General features: G+C 42.9%; 1 protein-coding gene across 1 annotated transcript in view; it reads left to right on the forward strand.

Moving 5' to 3' along the window:
- HTT (huntingtin) overlaps positions 1-15,699 on the forward strand; it is a 337,153-nt gene that overhangs the window by 223,626 nt on the left and 97,828 nt on the right. The window contains exons 38-41 of the mRNA XM_061584691.1: positions 6,196-6,318; positions 6,738-6,976; positions 7,304-7,446; positions 13,549-13,756. Coding sequence (XP_061440675.1) covers positions 6,196-6,318; positions 6,738-6,976; positions 7,304-7,446; positions 13,549-13,756 — 713 coding nt within the window. The remainder of the gene's footprint in view (positions 1-6,195; positions 6,319-6,737; positions 6,977-7,303; positions 7,447-13,548; positions 13,757-15,699) is intronic.

A 15,699-nucleotide genomic window follows, 5' to 3' on the forward strand; every position in this document is an offset into this window, starting at 1 on the left:
ATCTCCACCCACATGTACATGACATTTAAAGATGGAGCTGTATGCTTTGATGGAAGCAGCATTTGGCAGGATGGTGTTATATAGCACATGGTGCCTCACCAGTGAGCGGCCATTCAGCATTCCCCCCAGGCACATACAGGCTTTGATATTTCCACTCTAGGCTGTCTTCCATTCTGCTAGGAAAATGGAACATTGGGCAGCTTATGCTGGATGGGTTTTTTCCTAGTAGAAACTGTGAGCCAGCTGGAGGCCACACTCTGTGTGCAAGCCATTCATTTGAACTGCACCACATGTAATTCAGTAGGAATTCATGTTCAGAAAGTTATACATTAGATTAGGATTTTTCTCTGTCTTGTTGGCCTTTCTATCTTGTTTTTAAATTACAGTGTTATTTATGCTTGTCTGTAAAGGAGAGTTATCTGCTAGGCTCGGACATGGAACTAAACTGAGGAGAGGGAAGAAATGGAGGAGGTGACTAGGTTAGTTACATAGTTTCCTGCCTGGGCAAATGGGAGGTCAAAGTTACCCTGCTGTAGGCCGGTTTGTAGCTTCTATTAGAAAAGGCCCATTCACAGTAAGTTCTCCAATGTTCAATTTTCCCATTGCTGAAGTTATTGTGGGCAAGTACAAAGGGCAGAATTTGGTGACAACGGCCCCGTCAGAGATGATATTTCTAATGGCTTGTAATCTGTCTTTATTGGAATGTTAGCGTAAAGGGATTCAAGATTTCTAGTAGCTAAGACAGTGTTTCCTGGGAGATTATCAATAGTAGGTAATTTCCTCAGGAAGTCAGTGGTGGCCCTGTATGTAACTTGGAGTGCTGATGGCATATAGTCTGAAAATGGGAGCCCATACACCTGAACTGTGATGCTACTGGTGGCTGAAACTATGGGGTGCCCAGGGGTGCCTGACTTGTGCATTTGGGGTAACAAATGGAAGACTACTAAGATGTGTATGTGTGCAGATTTGGTCCTGTACATCTGGAGGAAATTTCTTCAGGTTATGTAGTTCCTTCTGCTATTCCTTAGTGGGATCTTAGAATAGGGTCCTGTGGTGTTGGAGAGTTTCCTCTCAGCCTCCTGTATAACATCCACTTTGTTCATGTTGACGACAGCTCTTCCTTTGTCAGCATCGGTAATGACAATATCAGTATTCTTTCTGAGGGTGTGGATGTAGGGTGTGGATGTCATTGCAATCTGTACAGCTGAGATTGAGTTAAATTATGCTGTTTCCTGATTTTTATCTCTGCTTGGGCATTGTAGCTCAGTAATAGAGCATCTGCTTTGTATGAAGAAGGTCCTGGTTTCAATCACCTACATCTCTAGGTAGGGCTGGGAGTGACCCGTATCTGAAGCCCTGGAGAGCTACTGCCAGTCTGTGTAGGCAATGCTGAGCTAAATGGGCCAGTTGACTCAGTATAAGGGAACTTCCTATGTTCTGTGTAAAAATTTAATCCAGTCTTATGATCATCTGGATATTTCTGATTTCTTATTCAAGATGTGATTCTTTCAGTAGTATTGTATATTAGGTCAAATGAATCCAAATAGTCCAGTCACTTTTAAAAGCCAAAAGGTTTCCTGAATAGGAAGATCTTGATGCTGCAGTGGAAGGCCAACAAGGAAGGGGCAAGATGGACCTCCCTTGGCAGGGAACTCTGAAGCCAACTATGTGTTTGGAGCAGACCTCTCTGAATGATCATAATAGCAGGCAGGACCATATGTGAGATAGCAGGCATTCAGATATCCTAGTCCTAGACCATGTAGGTCAGGACTTTAAAGGTCATAACTAGTACATTAATGTTGTGACCCAGCTTGGGAGGGGAGGCATTGACGAGGGTGACACAGACTTTGAGGACTGGGGTGACGATCTGGGTGAAGGGACTAACAGAGAGGAATGCTCCCAGTGCTCCCAGGCCCATGAAATTGTCAGTTCAACTCCTCCTGATTCTGCCCCCCCTGCTGAAGCGCAACCTGAACTGTTAGAGACTGCTCCATTAGACATGCCCCAGAGGCACTCCCTTGTCAACCTGATGTTCCCCAGCTGAATGCCCCACAACTTCCCAGACTTGAGCAGACAGATAACCCCCACTGGTTGGAGGGGGATGCTGAGATCTATCCCCCATTGCCCAGTGCTTGGGGGCTTCAGAGGCAGGTGGTTCAATGGACAGAGTTGAGGAGGAGCCTGCATTTATGTGTGAAAGCCAAGCCTACTTCAGTTGACTCAGGGGAGGGGCTAATTGCTGAGTCAACATCTGAGAGCCACAAAGTCATGCTTAGTCAGTGTTAGTACAGGGCAAAAGTTCCTTGAAAGCATAGAGAGATTAATGAGCCGCAAAGCTTTTGATGTATCTATAACTTTAATAAAAAGAAAAAAACACAGACACATCTGCGACTGAGACTTTCGACAATGGGCAGGTCATTGAATTGGTTCCAAACCAAAAGAACCAATCTAGCTGTTTCAACAGTAGGGTAACCTGGCTTCAGTCAGCAACCTGGTAACTAATTTGAACAATTTTTAAAAGACAGCTCCACATTAAAAGACATTGCATAGTCCAATGAAATATAATTAACGCCGGTATCACCATGGCCAGATCCCAAAACAGAATGCAGCTGCAGGTGTACCTTCTTAAGCTGGTCACAGGCATACTTGGCCATGGCTGCCATTTGGGCATCCAGAATAAAAGCTGGGCCAAGGGGGACCCTCACACTAGACCCCAGACTAAATCTATGTTGTGAAGCTCTATTTCTGGATTGGATATGCTATTGTCCAGGAGCATCTCTGGTTTGTCTGGATTAAGTTTCATTATATCAGTCCCATCCAGCCCATGATTGACTCCATACACTGATGCAGAACTTCCATAGCGTTCTGGGGAAAAGATGGCAAGAAATGATTGTGTCTCATCTGCATATTGGCAACACCAAACTCCAGATCCCTAGATTACCTTTATATTTGTAGATGCTAAACAGCATGGAGGACATAATAGAATCTTGTAGAACCCCAAAGACCAACAGTCAGGGAGATGAGCAGGAAACCCCCAACACCATTTTCTGGAATCATAAAATAGTGCTTCCAAGTTTCATCCCAGCAGGTAGTCCAGAAGATGATATTGAAAACCAATAACAGACCCAGCAGAACCAGCAGGGATTTATAGGATCTGGTTCTCTATCCCTGGTTAAGTAGCTTCAGGTACATAGACATGTGTGTTCACACAGCCAAAGATTTCTGCAAATGACTTGTGTTTCTCTATAGAGCTAACAAGTCTGTAATTATCGTAGAATCATAGAATAGTAGAGTTGGAAGGAGCCTATAAGGCCATCGAGTCCAACCCTCTGCTTAATGGAGGAATCCACCTTAAAGCATACCCGACAAATGGCTGTCCAGCTGCCTCTTGAGTGCCTCTAGTGTTGGAGAGCCCATCACCTCCCTAAGTAATTGGCTCCATTGCCATACCGGTCTAACATAATGTTTTTCCTGATGTTCAGGTGAAATCTAGCTTATTTTAACTTGAGCCCATTATTCCATGTCCTGCACCCTGGGATGATCGAGAAGAGATCCTGGTCCTCTTCTGGGTGACAGCCTTTCAAGAACTTGAAGAGTGCTATCATATCTCCTCTCAGTCTTCTCAAGACTAAACATGCCTAGTTCTTTCCATCTCTCCTCATAGGACTTTGTTTCCACTCCCCTGATCATCCTTGTGGCCCTCCTCTGAACCTGTTCCAGTTTGTCTGCATCCTTCTTAAAGTGTAGTATCCAGACCTGGATGCAGTACTCACGATGAGGCCTAACCAGTGCTGAATAGCACTGTGTTACCATATCTCCAAGGCTTATACTTATTCCAGCATATCTGGTTCCTGTCTTTGCCCCTATTCAGTACCTTTTCAGTGCAGGGACCAACTGATATGAATTGGTGGATCCAACTCAAGAACATGAGCCTGCTGTGCTCATAGCTGTACAGCACTTGCACATAAGCACCATTTCACATGAATGGATACTTGTATGAGAAAGCTATCAACTTGTCTGCCACAATTCCACAAATAATTGCAGCCATCAACAGGTCTTGAACCTGACTTAAGCTGTGCATACTCCAGAAGTGTTCATGTGGAGCCACTGGCAAGTTAATGTGAGCTGATCTTAAAAGAGTATACAGACTTATCAAAAATTAGAACATTTGTTTTTTGCCTGGTGAGGAAGGCTAAGCTTCTTCTATCATTTGTCCTACAATCAATAGACATTCTTGCTTTTACTTACCATAGAGATGGAGAACCTCAAGCCTCAGAATTGAGAGCAGCCCTCTAGACCTGTCTGTTTGGCCCCTGCGATTCTTCTTAGGCCACACTCCTCATAGGCCCTGCTCTGCACCCTCCTTAAGCTTTTCTGCCTGGCTGAAATGTGTCCTTAAACTGTGATAATGCCTCTTGCTTTCCTGACTAGAGGAAATATATGTTTGGGATGGTGGTGTAGAAATCTAACTTTTCCATGGATGCAATGTAGCCTCCTTTACAAAGGGAATTCCATCCATTGCTACACCCACTTTTGCCTCTGGCCCCACCCATCAGCTGGCATATTGCCCCTGGAAATGAGATCCTCAGGCTGAAAAAGGTTCCCTACCCCTGTCTTACAACATTGAGTTAGGGGCAGAACTGACAGGTTTAATCTTATGTTTGATTTCTCCCATTTCTGCATACACTTGTGATTTTCTTTTTAAATCCACATGAACATTTGTCTAAACTAAGGGATGGGGTGGATAGGAAAGTTTTTGCCCCACTGGCTGAGGAGGCAAGGGGCAGGCTTCTTAAACAGACCACAGCTGGACCGGACCTGAGAGAAACAGACTCCACTCAGGTCTGCCCAAATGCCCTGCCTTCCATGGGAGCTAACACATGCATGGATTGGTTCTCATGAACATATCTTGCCCCCCCCTCTCTTCCTTGCACTGGCATGCCCGCATTGCTTAGTTCTTCTTCACAACACTGCAACACAAGATGGCACACTCCTCGCGCTTCATCTTCCTCCCCCCCGTGTCCCAGATGAATCCAGGACCGTGGCCTTCTAATTTGCATATTTTTGTATGCAATTTTGCCTAGTATGCACTTTTGTGAGCAGTTTTTCCGTAATAGAATGCATTTTTGTGCATTGTTTGCTTTACTATAGACATTTTTCAGTGCATTTTTCACTATTATACACACTTTCATATAAATTCATATAAATTGGAGAACCAGATCACAAAGTTCAGAGAAATGCAAATTCCAAGGAGAGTTGTATTCAGTTTGCATATGGGTTCAGAAAGTTCAAATTCGGTAAGTTAAACCAAATGCAAACTGGATTAATTACTCCTCCATCCCTACTGACACATCTCTTGATTTAATCTGTATGTACCCCAAGATGTTTTGTCAGCTATTTTGTCCTAGCAAATTGTCTTTACATCATACCTCTCCTAGATAATTTCCCAGCAATTTCAGTATGAACCCCCCTAATGTGGCAAAAAAGGTTTTGTACCTTTGAACAAACTATTAAAGAATCAACAATTTTATTTTTAACATTGATCAGTGCGTGAATTGTCTGTGTAGTTTTGGGACTTTTAGATATATGGGGGTGTATCCAACTAAGGCTGAGTCCAATACACACTTACCTGGGAATAAGTCCCATTGGACCCAATAGAGCTTACTTCTGAGTAGACCTGTATTGGATTGCAGTCTTAGTTCTACTCAGAGCAAGCCCACTGAAATCAGTGTAATGACTAGTTTTTAAGTCCATTGATTTCAGTGGGTCTACTCTGCATATGACTCAGTTGGATGAAACTCATAAGTCTTGAAAATTCCAAATGCATGAATTGTTTAAATATGTTTAAATGTAAATTCATAATTTCATAAAGTTGAGTAAATTTCAGTAACGTTATCTAAATTTCAAGTAACAATTGTATGCATCATAGGAGCACCTCACTGATGCTCCCAACTCTTAATATTTCTTTATGAAAAAGTTGAATGTAGAAATGTGGTATGCTTTAATGCCATGCTGAAATTCATGTTAGAAACAGACTAAATATTATAATTCTGGCTGATTAGGCTACTCTCAGAAATGAATAATGAGCTCAGAATTTAACGTTTTTTCTTATAGTTATTTAACTGGCTTTGCAGGTCATTTTCACATGATGTTAGTGGCTATGAGAAATGGGATTTGTGTTTGTTTCTTAAATAGATGCATATCGATTCTCATGAAGCTCTGGGTGTATTAAATACTTTATTTGAAATATTGGCACCGTCAGCCCTCCGTCCAGTGGACATGCTTTTAAGGAGCATGTTTGTGACTCCCAGTACACTGGTAAGCAAAATGTTTTTACTTGGCTAGTGTCAATTAAGACAGCCTAAAGCAATCTTGTAAAAAAAAAAGGTGAAAACAGTTCCCAGAGGTTGCCACGATGCCTTTTTCATTGACATACTATTTATTTATTTGTTTATTGCATTTATATTCTGCTTTTCTGCCAAGGTCATTTACAGTTTTATAATTCTAAATGAATGTAAAGTTGGCCCTTGGGGGTGGGGGATTGGGGACAGTCCAACTTGGGCAGTCCCTGTTGTTGTCTTTGCCAGCTTCCCTCGCTCTCTTCTTCCTTCCTCTCATGCCCTCTTGGGTCACTTCCTAGGGTAGGACTCAAATAGGAAGCACCATTTCTGATGATGGAATCTCACAATGTGCGATATCTAAATATCTTATATATTGGGTTTTTCTCCCATCAATAGGCCTCTGTGAGCACTGTCCAATTATGGATATCTGGCATTCTTGCTATTCTTCGCGTTTTGATTTCACAGTCAACAGAAGACATTGTTCTTTCGCGTATTCAAGAGCTCTCCTTCTCACCATCTTTAATCTCAAGGGAAACAATTAACAAACTGCGCAATGGTGAAAACTTTGATACCTCAACTCAGGAGCAAACGGTGGAAGAACAAGACAAATATCTCCCTGAAGAGACGTTTTCCAGGTTAGGTACTATTAATTTCTTGGTAGTATCTTTTTTGTACAAGTTTCTTCTAATATGTGTTTGGGATGAAGTGGATGTTTTAGATAAGGAAACAGATGTATTAGAATTCTGGATAACCGATGCACAGTAACCCAACAATAAAATCTTGCCAGAGGTAGGTAGAAGTTATTTATTTATTGCATGCATACATGAATGTGTATGTTTGTAGGATTTTTTTTCTTCCTACGGTAGTATGGATAGATAGGTGTTAAGCCTATTTTGTTTTTTGCTTGGGGAAATACATAATGCTTTATAAAACTCTCCCCCTCTCGCTCTCTCTCTCTTTAGGTTCTTGCTACAATTAGTGGGGATCCTGCTGGAAGATATCACTACCAAGCATTTGAATGTGGATATGAATGAACAGCAGCACACATTCTATTGCCAAGAATTGGGCACATTGCTTATGTGCTTAATTCATACCTTCAAATCAGGTATTAGTCATCAGACAATGAGTTGTCTTATGTTATTATGCCAGCCATTAAAGTAATGGCTTTTAAACTGTTTCAGTTTTACCTTAATTTAAAATCTTGTTGTTTGAAAAGGGATATTGGACTAAGCTATTTCCCCTAAGGCAGCCTTTCCCAACTAATGGGCCACCAGATGTTGTTGGACCACAACTCCCATCAGCCTCAGCCAGCATTGCCAATGGTCAGGAAAGATGGGAATTGTGGTCCAACAACATCTGGTGGCCCTCTAGTTGGGAAACGCTGCCCTAAGGAAATCAGAATCCAAATCTTTTCAAATAAACTATGGGGGTGGGGGGGTGGAATAGGCAACCCATGAGTTGGGTGAACCTATGGGCCACCCTTCTCTGATACATGGCATCCCCTCTGTGCCCCATCCCCTCCATGCTCTACCTCAACCTCACAATAAGAAATGGAAAACACACCTTGATTAGTACCAATAAGGGCCTTTATGCAAGCTTAATTGCAATATAGGTGGATCACAGCTGGGGAGGAACAGGTTAATCCCCTGTGCACTATAACTCCTGCTTCCAAAAACTACTCTTGCACCATAATTGCCTTCAAAACATCCTCTTACTAGTGCCACTGGAAGACTGTTTCCAAGCCTAATTGATACACTAGTGGGAAAGGGATCTTTATGGAGCTGGAGAGAGAAGGGATTATCCATCCTTCCTCAGCTTCATTCTCTATGAACATCACCCCTTATTCCAACAGCTGGAGTTGAAAAATCCTAGGGAATGAGAGTGTAGGTGCCCACACCAATTCTTATGTTGGTCTTGCCTGATTCTGGCATGAGGCCCTCAGAGGGTTGACTAAGAAGGAATGTGGACCTTGGGGTGAAAAATGTTCCTCATCCTTGAACTAGAGGATGCTTCTAAACTATTTCAGAAACCCAGTTTAATCTGCCATCTGAAATGGATATTAGGGCCATCTCTGAGTTCTAGTTGAAGAGAGGGTAATACAAGAGGCATGGGGACAGGTCACAGTTCTGCAACCATATCCCTTAACTAAGAGTAGTAGTATACAGCCACGAGCAGGTGTAGAGCTGTTGGGGGGCTACATGGAGAGGAGAGGAAGAAGTCCCACTGCATCTATTGATGCAATGTTGGATCTCACCCAATAGCTACCATCAAGGTTTGCAGAAAAGGATTTTGAGAACTCTGGGGACAAATTCAGCTGAACAATAACCCTTGGTCAAGGTCAAAACTTTCTCTTGATTGTTCATACAAGCAATAGCTGAACTATTTTTTCCCCTCATCCTCGTACTCTCACATTTTCATAATTCCTTCTGGAACATTAATCTATGGCAAATATTGCCTAATGAAAAATATTCTTCCCAAACAGTGCAACATACCGTATATTCCGGCGTATAAGACGACTGGGCGTATAAGACGACCCCCAACTTTTGAGAAGATTTTCCTGGGTTAAAAAGTCATCTTATACGCCGGAATAACAGCCCCCCAACCACAGCCACAACTCTTCAACCCGCTTGCCCCCATAGCAACCCGCCCCCAGCTGCAAGAAAGACCCTGATCCCCATTTAAAAAGCCAGAGTCCCTCTCCCCTTCCCTGCGTGGCCAGCGCCCCCTCGCCCCATAGCCCGCACCGACCTTTGCCCACCAAGAAGTGGATGTCGCTGAGCACCTTGTTCTTGAAGAGGAAGGCGAAGCGCTCCTGCACCGTCGGCTTCGTCGCCTGCCAGTTGTAGGCCGGCTCCCGCGGCGCCAGCAGGCCGGAGGCGGCGGCGGAGGGCGCCGAGGAGGAGGCCGCAGGGGCAGCTGTCGGCAGCGGGTTCCCGCCTCCGCCGCCTCCCGCTGCTGCTGCTGCTGCCGCCGCCCCGTGGTTTTGCGTCTGCGGTGGCGAGAGCACCAAAAGCGGCCCGCCGTTGGCCGCCTGAGGAGGAGCAGCCGCCGCCACCGGAGCAGCAGCAGTGGCAGGAGGCGGCGCAGGCGAGGCCGCCATGGAGGAGAAGGACGCGGGGAGGCGGCTGCTGCTGCTGCTGCTGCTGCTGCTGCTGCTGCTGCTGCTGCTGCTGCTGCTGCTGCTGCTGCTCCCCACCCCGGCCGCCAGTTTGCGGCAGAGGAGGCCGCGCAGGAGATGGCGGGGACGGAGGAGCAATGGGGATTCCCCTCAGGGGAGGGGACGCCGGGCCAGGCTGCAAGCAGGAGAAATACTATATTCCGGCGTATAAGACGACTGGGCATATAAGACGACCCCCAACTTTTGTGAAGATTTTCCTGGGTTAAAAAGTCATCTTATATGCCGGAATATACGGTATATTAGAATTTAAATCATTAATATAATTTAGAATAAGCTGTAGTGTTTATTATCAGTGTTGACAGTTATAAAAGTGTACTGATTGTTTTTTATGTAATTCATCACAAGTTCTTCTGAAAAGGTAGACTATAATCCAAACAAATTTAAATCTCACCTTTTTAATCTCCTTGTAGAGTTCTAATTGTAACCTAGGAAGACTAGAATCCATCAAAGCCTAAGAAAGAAATCAAACAGTATCATTTTAATTATCAGCAAAGTATATATTGCTTCAGTACATTATACAATGTACTGAACATGTTTGGCATTTACTATATAATGATATAATGATTATACAGCACGAGAGTGGCTGTATACTATAGTCAGCGTGGATTTTTCTCATTCCGCAATGTTAAATTGAAAATACCCCCCATGCCATTCTGATGCTTCCCTTAAGCTAATTTCAAAACAAAACCTTACAAAACTTATAGTCCTGAACTCAGAAACGCTTGCTTAACAACCCTCTAAATTGTCATGCCAATACACAAAACAGTCAGAGAGAATCAAGAGTTCAAAGTGTAAAAAGAGAGAGAGGAAAAAACCCAGACTCCTTTTGGATTTTTTTCTGTCAGAGTTCTCATAATTTTTTGAAATTCATTAAAAATCAGCCATGTTCACAGAGTACCTGTAATCCTTTTACTGACCTTGCCCCATACTCTGACCTTCATTTGCAGTTTAAAAGTTTAAAAAATGCCTGGCCAATTTTTAATTAATTTAAGAAATATCACATTGGAGTGAATGATAAGCCTGGGCATGCTCATTAAGAACCAACTGTCAGTATTCTAAAAGTCAGGCACACAGCTGCTTGGCTTGCCTAATCAGGGGGCCACACCCACACCAGACCTTTATTTCACTTTAGACATTCATGGCTTCCCCAAAGAATCCTGGGAAATACAGTTTGTGAAGGGGTACTGAGAGGAGACTCCTATTCCCCCGACAGAGCTCCAGTGGCCAGAGTGGTTTAACTGTCAGCTGCTCTGATTGAAACTCTGTGAAGGAACAGGGCTTCCCCTAGCAACTCTCAGCACCCTTCACTAACTACAGTAACTACACTTCCCAGGATTCTTTGGGAGAAGCCATTACTGTCTAAAGTGAAATAAAGATCTGGTGTGGATGTGGCCAGTGACAGCTTTAGTTTAATTTTGGGTGGGAGGCTACATGTGCGTGCTGTAGAATAAAAAGGTGGGGAAAATGCTGAAAAACAATTATACTGTTCACAATGTTTTCCTTTGGAAAGGAAAAGGGCTTCCCCTCTGCTCAGTGCCCATCCACCCAATCTCCTCCCCCTGCCATCCTCCCCTCCCTGCCCTCCTCCCTTGCCTGCCCCTCCCTCAGGTCAGTTTCACCTATCTTAGCCATGATTGCACAGGGGTATTAAACTCATAAAGCATGCAAATGATCCAACCTGCCCTTCTTTTCTCCTCCTCTCTCCTATCCCCTCCCTCTTGTCCCTTTCTTCCCCCTTCCTTTGCCCCTCCCTCCCCCCTCGCCTTCCAATCCCCTCCTCCCCTCTCCTTTGCCTTCCCCTCCTCCTCCTTCCCCATGGTTAGTTTTACTATTTTAAGCATGATTGAATGGGAGCCAATACCATTGAACTCAGTAAGCATGGAAATGATCAGACCTGCCCTCCTCTCCTACTCCCTTCCATCACCTACCTTTTCCCCTTCCCTCCCCCTTCCTTCATCCCTTCCCACTCCCCTTTCTATTCCCTCCCTCCCCCTCCCCTCCCCTCCCCCATGGTCAATTTCACCTGTCCTAACCATGACTGCATGTGAGTAAATCCCATTGAACTCAATAAGCATGCAAATGATCAAACCTGCACTCCTCCCCTCCCCCTCCTGCCTACACCCATCTCCCTCCTCTCCTCTGCCCTTGCTCTCCTCCCTCCTCCTCCCCTACCCCTGCGTTTCTTCCTCCTCCCCTCCCCTCCCTCTGTGGTCAGTTTCACCTATCCTAAGCATGATTGCAGGGGAGTAAATCTCACTGAACTCAATAAGCATGCAAATGATTCCATTCTTAGCAAGCTTGCACAGGATCCCATTTCTTACCTCCCGGATTAAAAAGCAGAGAAATTCACTAATAGGCAAAAAAAACCTTGCGGTTTAGGAACGTACCTATAGCCAACAGATATTTCTATCGAACTTTGAAAAGCAGGGAAATTGGGCAGCTATAGTGAATGCACGAGGGGAGCAAGAGACCTAACCTCCTTTCTGAAAGATTGTATTGCCCTACAAATTTGTCAAAATGCAAATACATTTTGGGTTGGTCTTTCACAGTCCAGTCCGCTTCCTGTGTAGCTTGGAAAATTTTGGCAACATGTGCCTCTGAGCATATCGGGAGTGGGGGCAACACCTGCACTCATCCCAAATAACAGAAACAAGAGATGTGCTGTGCTGATCTTGTTTTTAACAGGGAGGAAGCAACAATATTAAAACAGTTGGTATAGTTCAGATAGTCACTTTAAATATGTTTGATTTACTTTGCGATTTTAGTGAAGTTTCCTATAGGAAATCATTTTCTTTTGCTACTGTTTCTGTGAATATGTGAAGTACAGCAACACTTTGCAACACTAAAAAAAAGCTCCAAAAACAATTGTGGAATAATGGCACTGACTGTTCTGCAGAATAGTTTCCAATGGACATGAGGAGTGTCTCAGTTTGCACAAGATAAAACAGGTGGAGGTGAAATATATTCTAGCAAAATTCTAGGTGTGCTCTATGTTTTTAATTGACCATGCCCACCTTTCCTTAAGTAGTTTAAGTGTAGCAGGCTGAAAACATGCATCTTGGGCAGGCCAAGTTTATTTTTCCCAACAGCTGGAGTCATGCTTAAGTAGCAACATATTGTAATCAGGCTGATTTTACATCAAACTGCAGTTTCAGATTCCACTGTTAATGTGCCCAAAATAGAAACAGAACATAACCTCCAGTTTGAACCATAAAAGGCTGTCTTCACCATCATATGGCATTGACTAATAAAAAGGCTTTGAAAGTAATAAAAATAAATTTGACATAGATTTCTAGGATGAATAATAAGAGAAATATAATTTTCTGGGAGAGAGTCTGTAAAAACAGTTGTAACACAGGAAAGAAGCAAAGTAAGAAGAACACCAGCAAACAAACAAAAATGTAATTCTCCATCTTTGGAGATGGCAGGTGTTGCCACCACTTACCTTATGCTCAGAGGCACGTTACCAAATTCTTCCAAGCTACACAGCAAGTGGATTGAAGGACCAACCCAAATTGTTTTGCATTTTGACAAATTTGTAAGGCAGTACAATATCTCAGAGCGGGGGTCAGGTCTCCTGCTCCCCTGGTGCATTCACTATAGCTGCCCAATTTCCCTGCTTTTTAAAGTTTGATAGAAATGGCTATAGGTACGCTCTTAAAGCACAAGGTGTTTTGCCTATTAGTGAATTATATGTATAACTGGTTTTGCGCACTTACTTACTTGAATTGTTGATACATACATTAAACACATTTTGAAGCAAATAGGGTGTACAGTATATCTAATATCAGTGAAATCTGTAGCAAAAAAGATCAGTCAAGAGAAAATCCCAGTAATAGTTTTATAAGATTTTCTCTGGAAATGTGAGGCGTAGAAACTTCATTAACTGAAATGAAGAAATATTTAAAATTCAGGTTGATACGATTTTAATATTTTAGTGGCCTAATCCACACTGTCAGTTGGATCTCTGTTATAATGCATTATTTCTAATTTTGCTTGGGTTTTTAAATACAATTTTTACTGTTTTAGGAATGTTCAGAAGAATCACAGCTGCAGCCACCAAGCTTTTTACAGGAGATGAATCAGATGGTGATTTCTATACCCTCAAAAGCTTAAATGATCTCGTTCAGTCCATGATACCTACACATCCTTCTTTAGTACTCCTGTGGTGTCAAATCTTACTCCTTGTTAATTATACTAACTGTAGCTGGTGGTCAGAAGTGCATCAGACTCCAAAGTAAGGCTTTTTTTCATGGTGTAGAAATATTTTCCATAGTTCATTGCAACTATGTCCATATGATAGGGGTTTGCAACCTACAGCCTGTCGCCTAATTTTATGTGCCTCTGGTCTAATTTCAGAAGCTCTGGCAAGATGGATCTGTTTCTCTTGCATTGGCCCACTGGGTGGAGAGCAAGGGCGGGGGGTGTAAGAAAGAGACAGAAGAGAGAGGTGACCATCCAGTTTTTGGCTTTGGTCCCACCTACTACTGGCATCAGCCCCACCCGCCATCTTGCAACTGCTGACAGATTGCTCCCAAAGGAATGTGAATTTTGATAGAAAGCTAGAAAGAAGGTTGCCCACCCTTAGTTCGTAATGTGCTGCTCTTATTGCTTTCCCAATGTACTTGTTTGAAACACACACAAAATAAACTAATAGGAATGATCCAGTTATGTAAACAAAAAAGAGAAATGTATCTTAAAGATGCTAGAATGGATGAATGTTTTTTATTAAATTAGCCTGACATGTTTCAGCTCAAGTGTCTTCTTCAAGGGCTTATCTGTAGAACAACAGTTGCTAAATCACATAATACACTATTTGCATGGTTGTATTCAAAAAATGACTCGACAAAGGGGTGCCAATCATTTGGTCCCTGATGTTGACAAATTATTCACTACTGCTGTTAAGGCTTCAAGCCAAAAATTATATTCAGTAGCTTGTAGCTAAAAGGTCAAGGTGGTAGACTCAGTAGCTGGGCTACCTGAAAGAACACATACCTGAGTAAATAAGACCAAAAAATAGCATAAAATTCCTTAAACCCAGATCACGCCTATGGTATAGGCATGAGACAAAAATATCAAAAAGACAGTTAAGAAATAAATCCACAGGACAAAATTACAAAGTCTAACTATTCCTAACTAAACATACCAACAGAGCTTCGGATAGCGAAGGATCCTTGACCCCATCAGGAACAAATAATGTTAGGGCAGGAAAATGGGGCAATGAACAAAGGACACCAGAAATACTTTTATAGACAAAGCCTAACAATAGCAAGGCAGATTCCTTAACCAATCAAAGGGGCAAATGAATAAAACTTTATAGGCCTAGGAGATACTTGACCAATCAAAAGGGCAATTGACTGGGACTTTCTAGACCTGGAATGGGTATGGACCAATCAGAGGAATAAGTGGCTGGAATGTTCCAAGCCTGGGGTGTACGTGACAGTCTCAGAACACAGACATGTGAATCCAATTTGCAAAGGGCTATAATGGCCTTGGGAAATACTCTTATCAAAGGTGTACATAGGTGCAAGAAATGATCTTACATAGCCAATTAACTGAAGAAGCTTGTAGAAGAATGGCATCTTTCTCACAGGCCTGCCCTCTCAGCACAGATTTTACTCTTTTCCCTACAGGTTTTCTTGACAACTATGACATATAATTGTAAAAGGGCTTTTTATGTGTGATTTAGTGGCTGTTCTGTTTTTTGCAGTTAAGCCCTTGAAGAAGGCACTTGAGCCGAAACATGTCCTCTTAATTTAAGAATAAACATTAATCCTTTCTAGCTTCTTTGAGATGCATTTGTATGTTTTGTTTAATAGTACTTGTATGCCATGTCACAGGTCATTGTACTTAAGGCTTTACAAAGCTAAATAGCAATTGAGTACCTAAAGCAGTCACCTTAGTATATCCTTCGTCGTATTTTTCCTTCTAATATACTTGCATGCTTTGTTTCTTTACTGGCTTCCATTTCAAATTGAAACAAACTGGTCAAGTTCTCCCCCAAGCTTACTCAGTAGATGAGAGACTTTCCACTTGCTTTCTGAGGAACCTCTTCCTCTCTTAGGCCCCTTTTTCTCACTCTTGCCTGTTTCACTCCAGTCAGCTGAGCTGTGTGGAGATTGTATGGAGCAGAGATTTAAACTTTCCACCCCCAGTTCTCAGCTGTTTGGTGTAAAACAG

The sequence above is a fragment of the Rhineura floridana genome, chromosome 9 (assembly GCF_030035675.1).
Source record: "Rhineura floridana isolate rRhiFlo1 chromosome 9, rRhiFlo1.hap2, whole genome shotgun sequence".
NCBI lineage: Eukaryota > Metazoa > Chordata > Lepidosauria > Squamata > Rhineuridae > Rhineura > Rhineura floridana.